Source organism: Lepidochelys kempii, chromosome 12 (genome assembly GCF_965140265.1).
Source record: "Lepidochelys kempii isolate rLepKem1 chromosome 12, rLepKem1.hap2, whole genome shotgun sequence".
Classification (NCBI taxonomy): Eukaryota; Metazoa; Chordata; order Testudines; family Cheloniidae; genus Lepidochelys; species Lepidochelys kempii.
The window spans coordinates 38,973,362-38,991,254 of NC_133267.1; the positions used below are offsets into that span (position 1 = coordinate 38,973,362).

Here is a 17,893-nt window from a genome sequence, read left to right on the forward strand (position 1 = left end):
AGCAGAGGATATGCCATGAAATCCAGCAAACAATGCTCAAGGGTCAAAAATAACCCTAAGAGAAGAGGAAGCCACCCAAATGAGAAGTAAATATTTTTTTGTTATTCTTCACATGCTTTAAAAAAAAAAAACAACAAAACACAACAGTTTAGTCTAGACGAAACATAAACCGTAACATTACCTTACTCTGTACTACCTCTTCCAGTAATGCATGGGAAATTTGGACCAAACATTGATACTGCCAAAAACATTCAAGCAAAACCATACATTTCCAAATAAGTCTCAAGAAAGAGAAATCAAGCCACTCATTAAGAAGACCACCATCCTGACACCAATCGAAATCCAATAGAGTTCACAGGGTTTTGAAGTTCTGGGAGTAGCTGGTATAAAACCTGGTAAAAAAGGAAAATTATTCTGCGTGGCAGTTTGTAAAGTTTCCAGTGCACAGTAAAGCGGCAAGATCACTGGTGTGAGATTCCTCTTCCAGGCCTGGTGAAACAGCCACCATCCATGCTGCAGAACAGTTTGCCTTATCCCACTCAATTTTTATCTCCCCGATTTGAATCAGAATATTCTTGAAAAAAAAGAGGTGAAAACAGTAGCTCCCTATCCTCATGAGTTCTTCATTAGTGTTTCTTTGTTCAGAATCATTAGTGTTCTGAGGAGAGGTTGTCATCCCTAGAAAACAAGGTACTCAGCCTTCCAAAAGTTACTCACCTTATCAGCTTCACTTTACAAAGAGTGACATGGCTTTGGGAAGTCGTTACTAAAGATAGTGACCCTGGGAGCATATCTGATACCTCAGTAAAAGGCTTAAATGTGCAGGGTGCTGAGAACTGCTAGCTCCTGTTGATGTTAACAGGATCTGAAAAAGCTCAGAACCTTGCAGGATCAGGTGCTAAAATGAATATCCCCATAAAGTCCAACAGTCATCTCCTCCGCATTAGTATTAGTTCTAGGTCCATTAGTAAAAACCCACTAGCCTCTGTCAACTCAATACCCACCTGAGGACTCCGTTCCAAGGCCTGGCTCAACATTTGATTAGCAAATGTACAGGTCTCATTCCCTTCCATTCTGGCAGGTCAGTTCAGAACCTTTGCATTTTCACTTTTAATACTGCTTTCCAAGGAGTCACATTTAAAATGCAGAGGCATGTTATCTTTCATCACCATATTCACCACAGTGTGCAGGGCATCAACCTTGGTTGTAAGTGTTTGGAATTGATCTGCTGGTTTCCAATTCCAGTGTGCAGATTCCCAAATTGTTGGTCCACAGAGACTAATTTGCTACCGAGATAATCCATTTGTTGCTGCAGGTTTTCAAATCAAGCCTCCAATTTTGGAGCCATAGACTGTGAATATCGTAGGACTTTTCCCATGATTATTAGTTACATCAATTTCAGAAGCTTCTTTGCATTGAGGGGCTGATGATAACATAGCCTCAAGGGGTGAGGAACGGGCCATCTCTGGAGTCTCCTGGATCAGCTAATTGGAAATTAAAGTCAAGGAAGGAATTCCCTGGTCTCTCAGCCTAGGCAGCTTTTAAGCTTATGCCATTTAGGAGGCATATTTAAATATAAAGAAGGGAACATCACATAACCATGAATAATCTCAAGACAAAAGTCCTCTCTCAGTTCATGTTATGTGCTGCTCCAAACTACACCTCTTAAAAGAGCAAAACACCAAGAAACCATCACTGCCAATAACAGACCAGCCAGACCCACCTGCTAGCCTGCCTGCCTTTGAAAGAAGATTGAGCTGCCAACAGCCACAAGAAAACCAACTCCTGCCTCAGCGTGGGCAGTTCCCAAACCAGAGAGGTCACTGTGAGGTCACTGGGCAGCTGGAGACTGGATCAAAGTTGCATCAAAGGTCCTATATAAATATTAAGGGCAGGATATACCAATATGTTCTGGCTGCTTTGTGCTGCTACAGTGACAGAAGCCAACCATAAACTCACCTTACCCATCCAGGTAAGCCAAATTTACAGCTGCTCTGTGTGACCAGAGTGGTGCAAAAGTTGGAGCTCATTAGTGAATTTGTCCCAATGTGAGGTATTTATTTGTATGACAGTAGTGTGTAAAGGGCCCCATTATACTGGAACCCTTCTCCCCGCCAACTCCACTCCCCAAACACAGTAAGAGACAGGCACTGCCCCAAAGAGCTCGCAGTCTAAATAGGCAAGATTAAGGGTGGGAGAAGAAGAAAGGCACAGAAAGGGGAAGTGACTTACCCAGGGTCATGCAGCAGATCACTGGCTGAGCTGGGATAAGAACTCTCCTGATTCCCAGTCCCATCCTAGACTGTGCTCCATCTCTTAGAGCTGTATCAGCACCTGGCTAGAATCCTGCCATTCACCCCAACTTGCTCTCACTCTGCTAGGGTGAAGAGAGGCCGGTTTCTAGTTGTTTCTAATCCTAGTGCTGGCATCTCGGTTGCTGTGTTCTCAGTTTGTCAGCCTCAGAAAATACACGCTGCACATGCTGATCAAATACCCTTTTATTTTGTTCTTCAATTCCCCTGGGCCCACAAGTTTAAAAACTGTCCACTTTTGGAAGAGGCATTGATTAAAAATACTTCTTAACAATACAGCTATTTCCATTTGCTACAATTATTCTCATTTTAATTTAAAGCAATAGCTCCTTCATATGAAATTTCTGTCTCTTATAAAGAAACAAGGGCAGAGCAGAGAATTAAACAAATATCACTGTCAATTCACTTACAGCATCCAGAATTCTGCATGCAGATGTGTGCAAAATCTGTGTATTCACTCGTCATAACAGCACATGCAAGTGATTAATTAGATCAATTAGACATCTAAACGGCTATTTTTGTGCACAACTACTGCAAATAAATGTGCACATGCAGACATTTTCCACACACCCTTTTGAAAAAACTGGCTCGAAATGCTGCACTTCTCAGCATTTATCACTTTGGCATGATTGTTTCCAAATCACATCACAGACCCCAGAGATATGTTATAAATTCAATATCTTAGAAATATTATAATGAACACTTAAGGCTGTTTGTAAAACCTAATCAGTTCAGTACTCTTGATATCTGTGTAATCATAACAAGGCATCATGGGATCCCCAGGTTGTTACATTTCTCTTACTGTGCCCCCATTAAGGGGCCCTGGCTGGGTGCACTGCCATTTTGCTTTACAAGCTTGTGCATCAGTTTTATTTATTTTTGCACATTCTCTAAGTTGGTTTCTCTCCCCTCCCCCCCGCCCTTTTTTTTCCAGACAATAATACAACACTATGATGCTTAGAGAACCAGAAAGACAGGAGGGAAAATGTCAATATTATCTGCTCCTCTGGAATGTTTCAGTTGATGCAACCCACCTGGAGTTAGCAAAGTCTAAAGTTAGTAAAGGAACAGTCAGATATACTAAGGATGATGGCTTGTGGTGTCTGACTGTTCCTTTGTTTCTGATCACAGAGATCAGGAGTGTGGGAGTGTTATCTCAAGCAACTGACTTGTCAGAGTGATGAAAATCAGGGCTACATGTAACTGATCAAATACTGAGGAAGTTGATGGGCCTGTATCAGCAGGGAAAAAGAGAGTATAGAGAGTGAAAAAGCAGTTCTTCGAGACAGATGATAAGCTGGGAAAGAAAGAAAAAGGGGGAGGAAGGTAAGGAATACATGGGATAAGAGGCACCCAGATCCTACTGTGACAAGCATGGTATAAATGCTTAGAATGAGCAATAACTTAGTGTGTTTGGGCTGGAGCTCAAAGAACAAGCATTGACCCCTGTTTATATGGTGCCTTTCGTCCACAGATCTCATAGCGTTACATTCATAATGATTACATTTTAGGTTGACAGTGATTTTCAGAGCATCATAATGAAGGAATCCAACATCTTCTGATCTCCATGCCTGTTGATAGTGTAGAGTATTAAACGTGGATAGTAAAGCTCTGAGCATTTCTGGGTGACAGGCCCCAGCGGCAGTCAAGCTCAGAGAGGAGAGAGATCTGAAACGGGGGTGCCGGTTTTGTAATGATTCCTTTGGCTACACTCAGGATCCAATCCATCATCTCTGGTCATCCAGCGTATCACTCAAAATGGGCCATTTGGACCAGCCATACTGTGATGACATACATAAAATATGTTAGGACTCAACCAGAGATGCCTTGAGATCTTTGATGGATAGCAAGGAACACTCTAACCCACAAGGTAAATACGACGAAGAACAGCAGAAAAATCACGCCGACAGACGAGCAGATCTGAGAGATACTAAGAGGGCTCTGCTAGAGGGTGATAATTCCTGGTTATAATTCCTGACACCAAGGGCGCCAAGGCCAACTCCAGTGTCCCTTCTTGACAATCCTATATCTGTGGGTCTGTCCAGCCTCTGTGAAGGGGTTTAGAGGAGGTAAGTACTTTGGGGAACAGACGGATTGGGTTATTTAGGCTTGGAGGCAGGGGAAGAGCTTGTGTGGGCAAAAGGTGTAGAGCCAGGGTCGCAAAGGGTGGCATAATGGTTGGCACTGAAGCTGGTTGTCTCCGTTTATCTGGAGTTGTGGGGTTTGGTGGGGGGAGGAGTGGAAGAGCTGTGCAGCAGCGTGGGGTATCTTGATTGTTTCCTTCCTGAAGCAACTCACCGCTGCATCAAGACAAATGGGTGCTCTGGAGCGACAGAGGTGGGGTCTTCAGTGGCCCAGACAAGCTGCACAGGACTTTTCTTTGTGCAGCAGAAAGCCGCTAGCACTAGCGAGGCGCATGAGTACCAGATACAGAGCCAGGGGAAGAGCCTTCCATGTGCAATTCTGCTGGGGATTCACATTTCCTGAGAACTACACTTACAGGAATGCTGGCCCCAGGATGCTGAGTGCAGTGCTTGGACAGTTTGCACCGGGAGAAGAATTCCCCATAGAGCATAAACTGGGAACAGTGCCAAAACTAAAGATCCTGATGCAAATGGGCCTTTCTGAGCCTCCAGCTGGCTGTGCCCATATGACTGAAAAGTGACTTCCTTTGGCAGGCTGGAAGTATGACCAAATCCATATCTGAACCCAGATTTTCTGAAGTGAATGGATCATGAACTAAGCCCCGGAGGGCCATCCCTGGGTCCCAAAGGAACTCCCTGTAATACTGTAGGAAAATTTAGCACTTACATCACACTTTTCATCTTTGAAGTGCATTACAAACATTACCTAGCTCATGCTCACCACAGCTGTGTTTGCAGATTCATGCTTGAGAAATACAGGGCATTCTCCCGCCTGGAAGCTGCTGGTTAATATTGGGCTATTGAAGGGAATGTTTACAGCAGGGAGACACAGAGCCCGTTGGTGTTGTTTGTCGTGTGATAGCACGTAAGTTGCCCAACCAAGGATCAGGGACCAATGTGCTAGGTGCTGCGTACACACACTAAAAAGATAAAAGGGAAATAAAGCCATGCCTCAAAGAGCTTACAATATAAGTATAATTTTAAAAAACAGTTACTGAAAATTACTGCAGCTAGCTACAAACATTATTCCTATGTGACTAGAAAGTAAAACAAAGCAAATCTGGCATATTCTATCTGGAGGGTATGAAAGTTCTTGGCAACCTTCTTCTTGGACCTTCCCTTGAGGCCACTTTTGGCCACTTAAATGAAGAGTTATCCACGAGAACAGCCTGAGTGGGAAAGGAGCAAGTTGACTGGACAGCCATGTCATTCCTGAGGGAATGAGAGAGTTGTGATTGGCTGAAAATCTTCTCTAGTTATATCTTTTAAAAATTATATTCATTACTGAAAATTTACCCTGTATTGCAGCAACATCTCATTTGACCCATTAAGAGAAACACTGAATTAAACAAAAGCTAATTGCTATAACCCTGAGGAGTAATGCTGTAACCATGGTCCTTTCTGAAGAGTATGTGATGTTATCTTACATCACTCCCTTCCATGACGTAAACACAAGTGTCCATGTGCATTGTGAACCATGACCTCAGCTGTTTACGGCTTTCGAGCAGACCCTGCGTGTTGGAATATTAGTGCGGCCAAAAGCATTTCTTTGGATTGGACTTGGGAGGTTCCAAACACTTTCCTAGCTTCTCACAGCCTGGAGGAGCCCAATTCTGTTAAAAAAGAAAGAAACAAACAAACATATAAAATCAGCCTTGTGGAATTAAACTGTCAAGATCTGGAAGAGGAGCTGGACAATGAGCCCTGAGCCACAACAGACCCATTTACATTTTTAGTATACAGACCACTCTGATATTCTCATTGAAAAAGGAACCTTCACACGTGACTGAAGCTAGCAGGGTCTGTCTATCTACACCTTTGGAATTTCATCCCTACAGTCCTCAGGCAAGCCCACAAATCCCTTTTGAGCAGATGGTTATGAAACTGCCTTCCACATTTTCAGTAACAGACACCTGCATTAGCCTCCCCTCTGAGATCTGCAGTCTGTTGTGGTGACCCCTCTCTCCAGTAACATGATGAGGGAGCAAATCTACATGTTTGGTGAAACCCCTCAAATTGCCCCTGATCCCGAAAGAGGCTGTAATTATTAGCAGTAAGGTATTTTGTAAAATTTCTTAAGGAACCAAGTACAAGACAGCAGCCTCTGAAGGCTGAGGGTGAAAGAGAGAAGAATATTTGCATTTTAATGAGCATTTTGGGGGATTAGCCTATGAATTGATGGATTAGGAGACGCTTAGATAATGACCACGCCAAAGCATGTGAACCAAGGCTATTTGCCTCCCTTGTTTTCTTGCTTCTTGAATGATCTTGTCCCAGTGTGCAGGCGGCAGAGGATAAACATGGTCAGTGAGGAAACCCAGCAGACCCATGGGCGAGTGGGAGTGTGTGTGAGTATTTAAATGATGAAAAACAAAATGAAATGTGGGATTGCAGTAAAATGAATGAAAAGTTACAATTCCTGTTCTGTCTCCAGAAATCCTCTGCTTTCCCTCTTATGAAACAGTAGCCTTGTAAATGCTGATCTCTCTTTCCTCTCTCTCAGTACCCATACATCCATGGGAAACTCTTCTTGTCAGTTATTAAAGGTCAAGTCTGCTCTGACCTACTGTCATATAGATAGATATATATATATAATTTATTTAATCTAGTCATTTGCATTTGTTTAGTATCAGATTCCTTCAGGGAAAAGATTAATGCTACAAAAAACGCTGGAGCAGGTTTACATTCCATGTAACTAACAGCAGATGGCAGTGACGTGCCAGCAACCTCTGCAGGCTGCGAACGGGAAGGCAGAGAGATTTCATACCAGCCCGTCTCCTGAAACGAAGGGCTCCAGACAATTTAAGAACAATTAATTCTGTTTTCTAAATATGTTTCTCACTTTCAAAATACATAAGAACACGGGAAACCCACTGGAAATGTCACAGGCTAAACATTCTGCTGAAGCAATAAAGATCCAAACAAACAAAGGGAATTTTCATCCTTTTGAAAACCTGGATTACATCTGCTTTAGACTCAAAGATTTAAATCCATTCAGCTTTCATAGATCCATTCTTTAAACACCACGTCCTGAGATCCCTTCATGTGCCAAGTCCCACCTCCAACAAACCTGGAGTGAGTCCAGGCATAGGGGCAGTTTCTCCAAACCAGCACATTGAGAGAGCAGCGCGACAGGGGTTCCCTGAGCACTAGTGACGGGGAGCACAAGAGAGTGGAGGATTTGCCACATCAGTGGTGCAGAGGTGCTGAAGTTGCAGTGCCTATTCCTGTCCTGAGACTGGAGTAACAGCTACGAAGTGGTTGACCAGCTTTATTCCATAGCCAAACAGGAAAGATTCCTCTTCCCAGTCCCCCAAGGGCTCTTCAGTGCACAACCCAAGTAAATGGGCTTGGCACTAAGAACAGATATGGGGACCCACCAGTAGATACATGCAGAAATTAAGAGAACCTTTCAATCCATTTATCAAAGCAGGCAATATAATACCATTGTTGAGTGATGACAGTTATTAAAGCAAACGTGAACAAACGCAGCACAGGAGGACTGATTCAATTGCTTCCCCCTGCACAACATCCAAGAAATAAAAACCCTAGAAATTAGAGATGGTAAAAACTTACAAGGGGACACTATCCATCTCTCTACTAATGCAAGACTGTTCCCTATGTTATATACTGTAGCCGTTGGAATTTGCCCTGAAAGATTATTTCATGGTCAGGAGGATTTTTCCTGCTATTCAACCTACAACGTTTTCCGTTTTTTCAGTTTCATCCCAGTATCCTAGACACACATCTTGGACTACACTAAATACTTCTCCCTCTTTGGGGTTTACAGGCTTCAGATCTTGCACACTGCTCTGTGCCCTTCTCAATGTCCCAAATCACCAAGTTCAGAAGGAGCTCAGTAGACATCAGGGACTTTTCGACTGAAATGCCAAAGCACAGCTATCAAACATGCAGTTTCAAATACCACCTGAACAGAAAATCAGCACTCCTCTCCATTTGCTGTGTTTAAGATCATGAAGACTTTGGAAAAACAGTTGTGGGAGGGCTTGGGGAGGTGGACCCAAGATACCCAAACCCACGGAGAACTACGAGAGCCCAGGTGCCGATACCATTGCTCACAATGCAGCTGGATTTCTGCGATGTGTACAGGGGATTAGGACGGAGGCGAAGGCGCCAGAGCAGTGGATACTGTGCTATCTATAAGGAAGGAAGTCACAGAGTTTATCACAGTGTGCTGGTTGACTATCCAGGCCTAAGGCCGCTCACTTTGTACTACGGCATTCCACAGATAACCAATGGCTGTATCTTCAATGCAGTAGCCAGATAGCCCTTCGAAAGGCCTGAATGACTTTTCTTCTCTAGCCCGCCTCAGTGTTAGCTGAGACTTTTAAGCTTTACAAAATACATTATAAGACAAGGATGCTCAAATTGATTTATGTTTTAATCCCTTACCATGACGGCCTTGTCACACATGTTTAGCTGTGGCTCCCCTGGCACCATGGTCTTCTTGTGCAGCTGAACTTGGGGGAATATTTGTTCCATAACTTCCTGATACTCAGAGCTGGAAAAACTAGAACAATATGAAAAGCAACAGGAGTTATTAGTTAGACACTACCCTGGTGTCTGGTTTGATGTATGGTATGTTTAGGGGACATGAGTTTGTACAGCGCATGGGACTTAGGGCAATTGCTAAAATCCATTGGGAAACTGATGCCTGGTACGGATGCTCTGGGACGGTGCCTAGAGCACTATACGAACACTGGTAACACATTGAAATAAGTAAATGAGTAAGTTGGGTAGGATTTCCAGAAGCATTGGAGGGCGCAGGATTGAATTTCATTGAATTTCAAATCGGAATTGGGGGCCTTGGTGGTTTGGAACACCCCACCCACTTTTCCTTTGCAGTACTTTGCGACTTTGTTGCGCTCCGACCCAAGGATTTTGTATTTTATTTACCAACATTGACTAATTCAGTCTCACAATCCCCAGTGAGGTGGGCAAATATCATGAACCCCACTCCACAAATGGGGAAACCCAAGAGAGAACTCACGGAACAGAGCCAGAGACAGAACCCAGAGTTCCCAACTCCCCAGCCCATGTTTAAACCACAAGAATGTTCTCAGCAACGTTATTGTTGCTGGCTGGCACCAACCAGTCACATTCATACACAGGACACTAGTCGAGCTTCTCCCATTGACCTTAATGGGGAGTTGGCCGCCTAAAGCCCCCATGCAAAGAACTGTGAACCTATCTCCTGTTAATCAGAATGATTACTTCAGTAGGTATTGTTTAAGTGGTTTACACTCTATTTCACTGTGGTAATACTTCAAATACTTCTAAAATGGAGGATAATACCCAATGATCTTATTTTGCCCATATTAAGAGTCACTTAAGAAACAGAGAACGGCAAATTGCTTCTGGAGATAAAAGGGAAACAATGCAACGTGGCCCTGACCCCCGGCTCTCTTTGCTAACAGCCGGAGCTGGCCACCAGCCCCACACTCCAGCTAATTTCCTTCTCTGAAAAACAATCGTATTTTGAAGCCCAGCAATGTGCCAACTGTTTCCAGTAAACCCTATAAATATCACATCTCCTCGGCAGCCTTCCAGAGAGAAGCTGAGTGTGGGGATGGGTCTGAGCTATGCTGATAGGGAACGAAAGGGAATTGGGAATGACAAGCTCAAGCAAGCTAATCTGTCTCTCTCACACCTAGCTAGCTGTATCCTGGATTAGAGAACAAATGTAGAGACTATCACCAGGTCCAGCTGTATGATTTGGTTGGACCACCAGGAGAGATTATTCTTGTGAAGTTCCCATTCCATCACACTCTATCTCCTTTTTTCTCCAATTGCAGAAGATTCTACAGTTCTGTCTTACACCTGAGGCTATTCTGAAAACTGGGGGTCGACCAAACGTTTTGCCAGTCCCAAAGACCATCTCTGGCTACCACTCTTGATAGGAGCATTCAAAGCAGCAGCCACATGGCCAGTGAGTTGAGACAGCATTGCACCCGAATGGCACAATGGCCACATTGTATCTGGAGGTTCTCTGGTCACATTCAACACACAGGACTTCCAGGATGACCATTTGTTAAAAAAAGTTATTCAGCGGAGGTTGTTAGGCCTTAAAAGCTAATCTATGTTGACATACAGGAAGAGACCACAAAGAAGAGCCGGTGCGCTGGCAGGAGACAACACAAAGGGAAGCTCACAAAGGCTGTGGATGTAGTAAGAGAGGAGATGTACAATGACTTACCCAATAAATTGGGCACTGGAGCCTATTGAAATTGGATAGTTCTTTAAAGGAGGAAATGAAACTATGCTGCAAAATTGAAAAGAGAGAACGCATCTCAAGCCTAAATGCTACTGTGATTGGCAGATCAGAAACCAAGATAGCTTGTGTACTTCACATGAAAATACATTCGAATAGCAATAGTGCTTTGTCCTTCTATTGCACCTTTCATCTATTGACCTCAAAGCGCTTTGAAAACCTTATTTGATCACACTTTGTAGTAAGGTGCCATTTATAAAAGGGTTAATAAATGGTTAATTAATTGTTAGAGTCCAATGGATCAATAGGTTGCTCAAAACCACCAGACTTTTTACTGATGTGGTTATAATGATCTAAACACACATACTACTTATGTCTGTAACACATTTAACCCCTATTCAGCATTTATTAACCTTTTATAAACAATTTATAAATGGAACTTTAAGCTTCACATCTTCTTTGTAAAATACCTAAGGGTTATATGCTTCACCCACCAAAAGTGCTTTTGGTACACAGGGTTCAAAATTAGCTGGAAAACCGAGATGTGGCCTGGCTGACAGGTAACAATGTGTTGCTGTGATTTTGCTGCTTTTTGCTCCATACATGTCAAGGCGGTAGATGGTGAAACCCTCCTTTTCATCATAATCACAGCCACTGGGTTTGCCCACAGCTCTACGTCTCACCAGCCATCTGTTATCCGTGTGCATGGTGCCGAATAGAATCGAGAAGGCTAGTGTCATTTACAGCATCTCCTTGCTCTAATCTGCACATGCAGGACATTGTTTGTGTGTTCCTCACTAGTTCAGTTACCAGAGGAAATCTAGGCCCAACATCAGTTCCTGTGAACCCATTCCAGTTTCCTCGACTGATCTGAACAGAAACACCCCGATCCTTTTATCTACCTATCTTGGGGTATTCAAACCATCCATCACTGTAGTACCTCAACAGTTAGATCCTTTCAGTATTTGGCACAGACTGAACAATTTCCAGAAGCATGGTCTGTTTGAAGCAGCCTAGCTCAGAAAATAGTTTCACATCTGTAAAGCAAGTGCAGTCTAAAACTTCAGGGCCATGTCTAGGCTGTGTTTGAAAACATATGACCTAAAAGTGAATTAGTTAATTAAATTAGTGAATACAAGCTAAGTACTGTATAGACATATTCTTAAAAGTTACACTGAGCCTACACAAGTGTTTTAAAACATGCTGAATTGTGACAGCCTTACTCACCTGAAGTACTCTAAGTCTGACTTCAGTGGGACTCCTCAGGGTGTACAGGCCAGAGTACTAGTCAATGTAAGGTTCTCTCAGTCTGGCCCTAAAATGTGTTAGCTATAACATGTTTTTAAAACACAACCCCTGTTTCTCATCTAGTCCCGTTCCAAGTGTGTGGGGGTATACCGGGGCAGTGCACTGGCCATGTGACTACTGTTCACTTTAAATTGGAGTCATGCCGTGAAATCATCATTCGCTCCTTTGTGGTTGTTATTTGAGTGCCAGTGTGGCTGGCCCAAAAAACAGAGGAAGATGGAGTCTCTGCCCCACGGAGTTCACAACTTACTCAGACCCGCAGGCTGATCTGCTCATATCTACAATATGCTGGCTGAGGATCCCACGCTCACGTGCCGTGCTTTCACAGAGCAGTATTTGGTGACTGTATTTAGTGGGTTTTCATTGCCCACAGCCTCATGGCAGAAGCATGTTTGGAGAAGGCGTTTGTAATAGGAGTGTGAGTTTGATTAGTGCGAGTTTGATTAGGGGCTTGATCCTGCATTCCCACTGAAGACAATGGGTGACTCGTAATTGTAAGAGAGGTTCCTAGCTATGTACCTCTTACTCTTACGAGTCACCCCACTGTCTTCAATGGGAATGCAGGATCAGGCCCCAAGTGCAGAGTCTGCAGCATTTTCTATAAAAATGATATTTTCAAGCCAGGTGTTTGAATGTTACCATCTGAGTGAAGGTTCAGACCTCTCTGCCTCCAGGGCACACTGGATTTGTATTCTAGCTCAACAATCCTGCTGAAGGAAAGAGCTAGGAATAGCAGTGAAAGAAGAGAGAACGTGAGCAAGGGTTGAGCAGGTGTTGTTGAGAGGAGTTTGCTAAAAGAGATCCCCCTGTGTACATGAAGTTATTCCATGCTCAGAATGAAAGAACAGAGTGGACAAAGTCCAGGGTCATTACACTAATTGACACTTTACCTCTGGGAAGTCTCTGGAGAGCCAATCAGGGCTGGATTGCAAGCACTAGGTCCCAGACACAGGTGTGGTCTGTGCTTAGTTCATTTAGAGTAATTGTGCTTTGGCAATCTGTTCTGGTCTCCTCCCTCTCCAAACAAATCCACACATAAACTGCTCTGCTGTTAACCCCCCTCTTCCATGCCCTACTGTGAAATTAACATTTGTAGGAAGGGATGGAGAGGTCTTTAATGTAGTACTTTGATTAACAGAGTATCATTTTAATCTTAGAATCCTCACAGTCCTTCACCTTCAGGTTTGCTACTAATTTTGAATTCTATTAGAAGTTATGAGACAATTTCTTTATCTTTCTCATCACACATAAACCCGTAATACACAGTATACCCAAATCAGGGAGAACATTTCTAGCTAGAAGAAAAGGAGTACAGCTGTAGCTCACGAAAGCTTATGCTCAAATAAATTGGTTAGTCTCTAAGGTGCCACAAGTACTCCTTTTCTTTTTGCGAATACAGACTAACACGGCTGTTACTCTGAAACATTTCTAGCTAGCTTAGTTTTTGAGCTAGATCTTGGTTTTTAAATTATACCTTTTCCATGTGATTAATATACAAGCAGACTCCAATACCTCTATCCTGGGGACCATAGGATTACCTTATTATTGAGAGAAATGGTCCCAAATGGTCATACTATAACAAGTATCAGTGGGGTAGCTGTGTTAAGTCTGTATCCACAAAAACAACGAGGAGTCTGGCGGCACCTTAAAGATTTCATGGGTCAAAAACCCACTTCTTCAGATACATCTGAAGAAGTAGGTTTTTTACCCACGAAAGCTTATGCCCAATAAATCTGTTGGTCTTTCAGGTGCCACCGGACTCCTCGTGATAATATAACAAGCTTCACAGAAGTCTGACACCAAGCTATTTAATACTAGTGCTCAGATTTACAGTGTATTTTACCAGACGTATGTGAAGGTAGTGGAAGAACATAATATCTGGTTAATAAAGTGGCTTCTGTATTTTACTTCTTTCTCTATAGGAATTGGTCTAACAAAAATCCCTTTTTGTTTCTAATTATTAAATAATCACATCCAGACCCTGATGAGCTAATCTTATCTACTTCAGGTACCTTCTGGGTTTCCTACAGCGTCCACCACTGTAGTATCTAAGACTTAATCTTCTGCTATTATTCAGTCTTCCTTTGTTGCTGTTTTCCATTGTCAAGTTTATTCTCAATGTAAAATCTGTATTAGATGAGATGGAGACAACTGGTCTGGGCTCTGCTTTTCAGATGCAGCAAGTTGCACTGACTGGAAGGAGGCATGACATAAAGGGAAATGGGAAGAGGGTTAGAATAAAAAAAACAGTCCTGAGACCCATATTTTAATCATCTTTTATTCTGGTAGCTTTTGGGGGAATTTTAATACAATTGCTCTTAAATCCTTTTGGCTCTTGCTGTGCAAAATTATCACACTCCTCCTACAATTCTCCTGCTGACAACATAGAAAGCCTACAATGAGCTAGGCCTGAGTGACTGCCTCACACCTTTTCTCTCCAAGGCATTTACAAATCAACCACGTTGTCCTTGATTTTTGTCTGAGATTCTAGCTGGCTCTATGTAGAAGCAAGGCCTTCTGAATTCAGAGGCTCATCTAGGGAGCACCCTTCCTGAGTATGTCAATCAGGTTCCTCTTGGTGGCTGTCTGTCTCTAGCAATCAGCAAAAGGATTGTCCCTCTGGTCCATTTAATCTCAGCCTATTTTTAACTGCTCTTCTTTTTCTGGTGTTGAGTTTGTTTGTTTTTTTTGACCATTGTTGTAGAGTAAATACAAAATTAGGGAATCAGAGTTAGCTTAAGTTTGCTTAAGGAAATAGGTGCGTTGTAAAGAAAGGCCCTGGCTGGCAAGTAAAAGGAAGGCCTTGAAAGAAACAAGTTATAAGGTAAAAGAAATGAAATAGGGAGGATGTCTGGTTCAAAAAAAATAACTAATGAGATAAGGGGAAGTTTCCAAAAAGAGGGCCTCTGACCAATAGGGGTGCTGCTGATGGTTTTAAATAAAGCAAAAAAGTCTGTCTTAGAAGGAGCCAACATGGATACCAGTGTTACCTTAGAAAGGAAGACCGATGGGAACCCCGCTGCAACAAAAAAATCTATTGGTCAGCGGGAAGGGTGGGAAGAGAGAAACAGGAGACACCTTGGGGAAAAGGGAGATTGTAAATCTTATCTGGATTAAGACTGGAAATAAGGGCAAACTGTCTCAAACTGGTTGTTAGTGAGAGTATTAATTACCTAGGACATTGTTTGTTTGTTGAAGGGGATTTAAAAAGTTATGAACTGTGAGGGTTCTTTGTCATGCTGGAGCATGCCAGGAATAGACAGTTTTCCCTAGGTCTGGCCTGTTTATAAGTATGCTGATCACATGCTTGTGAAATACTTTTTGTTACTGTATTGGGTGTTGTAATTGCTTATTCTTTAGGCTGTTGGACATGTTTAGAGCAATTGTATAAACTACCATTTGGCCTTTGGACTTAATAAAGGAATGTGTGGTTAAATGAGTGTTTGATGGTCTCCCGTATTAGCATTAATTCCAACAATTGTGTTTTCTTGGGTCTCAGCTCTCAGTACTGGACCCATTTACACCACTTTTGTTTAAATGCTAACTTTAGAATTTAAGGTGTCCCTGAAGTGTGTGCTGGCGCCATGAAAGCTGCACACAATGATCAAATGCAGATTTTAAAGCACTATTGTTATTCAAATCTTTGCCATGGTGGTGGTGGAGAGTGGGGGAGGGAGGGAGAGAGAGAAGGCCTTGTACAAAGCGTCAGTGGCAGCTCTGGAGATGGACATCTTTTATCGATCTACAACGTGGGTGACAGCAGCCCGTGTCCATTTAGACAGGGCTACTACTCCTAAAGTCGGAATAGAGTGCAGTAAGAAATGCTGTTGCAATAACACTGGACAAAAGGAAACCATAGGGAGGGCTGGACTGTGGCAAGTGTAGGCATGTATAACTGAGCTACAGTCCCGGCTGATTCAGGGTGAGAGTCTGGAGTTAGCCCTTCCTCCCAGTGGAAAGCAGAGATAGCCCAGACATACCATCACCTTCCTTCCCACGTGGGAAAGGGAAGTAACTTTTGTACTGATTAGGTGTTACCAAGCATGGAAACACCAGATGAGCTCTAGATCTTTCAGAAGATGAGAAGGGTAGTCCCCTCCCCCACACCTCCTACATCAATTTTCTGTCTTCAGAAGAGCTCAACAAGCACATGTTAAACAGGGAACACCACAATCCTAGAAAGAAAATGTGGGGGGAAGAGGCATGGGGGGGGATGTGGGAGTGTGGTTTAGCAGTTTTATCCGAGGCCTGGAAAACAAGAGATTCCTTGGTTGCAGAGTCCCCAGGATCACTGCATGACCTCAGACAAGGCACGGCCGCTTGCACCTCGGTCAAAACAGCTGTGAAACAGGGTAGAGCTAGACCCTCACTGAAAACCAGACGTTGCCTCGGAGTGGAGCGTTCCTGTATTCCATGCTGCATTGTCTCTTTTTTCCATCGGAGCCCTTATTGCTGCTATTTAGCTAAGTACGTTGTTTAACTGGGAGGATAGGTTGTGCTGCTGCTTTTACAGTTATGTTTGTGTCTTATTAATTACTTGGTGGTGCTAAGTTTTGTTTTTGCTCCCAGGACTCATCATTGGGGGTAGCAGGTCACTGCTGGGGGGGTCCTCCTGTGTCATCTGCCAGTTGGACTTTTCTTCCTCTGCTCTCTGTTTGGCTAATTTCATTTCCATAACTCCTGTTGACTGTATTTCCCTTCCTCAGTCATCTGAGCATGGATGGTTTTACTCCAGAATGCAGTCTGTGGTTAACAGATCTGATATGGTCCATCATCAGGAAGATTGACCTTCTGGCAGTGACAGAGATCTACTCGTCTCTGAGACTCTTATCACTCCCGTAGCGTCACAGATTAGGGTGGCACTGTTCTCCACACTCTTCTGCAACGGCTGCTTAGGCTGGAGGTGTTGCACTAATGGGGTTTCTAGTGGTAGAGCCTTATTATAAGTTAGTACCTGCCCTGTAACCTCATCTAGGTGCCATGTGGCAGTTTCCAGGGCAGAAGTAGTTTATTTCCTACCTATTATTATGAGCAGTAGTAGCAATATTAACATACTACATAGGAGGTACCCCTCATCATGGACCTGGACCCCGTTGTGCGAGGCGCTGTACAACCTAGTTCACCAATAGAATTTGTGAGCGGTTTGCTGACTTTTCAGCCTTGTACTGTCCACTGCTTAATTATGGGCCACTTAAACAAAAATGATGGCGATTATTCACCTGATATTTCTGTATTTGTTTCAATGCTGATTTGTGAGTCTTGATTTGAGGCAGCCATTTCTTGTGGCCACTCACTTGTCTAGACATTGTCTGGACCTTTTTATTAGCTGACTTTGCCCTTTTCAGATAATTTTTCACTTGAATTCATGAGTTTCTTTTAATATTCCTTTTTGTGAAGCGTCACTCTCAGCTAAGAGGGTTAATCATCAAAATATTTGCAGGTGTTTATATAAGCAGAGGTTGATTTAATGGTTCACTGCAACACAGAGGTACCAATGTCTGGATTACAGAGGGCAAAAGCCCACAGATGTACTTAGACAAGCTGTCCTCCACAGTCATATTTCTCTTCAGACCCCTCCAGGCTGTGGGATGACTTGTTTGTTGCAAGAGGTGTTGCTGGAAGAACTCCAGGCATGTGCCTGACGTGAGTGCTTCCTAGCAATCTTTCATTGTCTAACACCTGCTTGGTTGACACTAGGCTTCTGTTGTCTTGACCGAGGCATCTAACCATACTTCTCAGCAACTTTTTCATAGTTTTAATGCTTTCCTCGGCACTTCTCCTTGGGCTGCAGGTAATTTGCAGGTGCTCTCCCTCAATGCGGCCGCTGCTGTTTCCCTCTGGTTAGATGGTGAGGACCTAGCATAACTTTCCCTCTGATTGTCCCCTGGGTGAAATTA

At 43.2% G+C, this 17,893-nt stretch overlaps 1 protein-coding gene across 11 annotated transcripts in view; it reads right to left on the reverse strand.

Moving 5' to 3' along the window:
* GALNS (galactosamine (N-acetyl)-6-sulfatase) overlaps nucleotides 1-17,893 on the reverse strand; it is a 78,933-nt gene that overhangs the window by 9,183 nt on the left and 51,857 nt on the right. For 4 of the 11 annotated variants that reach the window (XM_073308197.1, XM_073308203.1, XM_073308205.1 and 1 more), the window contains 3 exons: nucleotides 8,870-8,987; nucleotides 5,884-6,069; nucleotides 5,178-5,376 (listed from right to left, as the gene is read on the reverse strand). In XM_073308197.1, the coding sequence (XP_073164298.1) occupies nucleotides 5,983-6,069; nucleotides 8,870-8,987 (205 nt within the window). In that variant the 3' untranslated portion in view covers nucleotides 5,178-5,376; nucleotides 5,884-5,982. Of the gene's footprint in view, nucleotides 1-572; nucleotides 5,377-5,413; nucleotides 6,070-8,869; nucleotides 8,988-14,008; nucleotides 14,190-17,893 lie in introns of those variants that run through there. The other 7 variants (XM_073308194.1, XM_073308198.1, XM_073308201.1 and 4 more) reach the window with 6 other exon arrangements.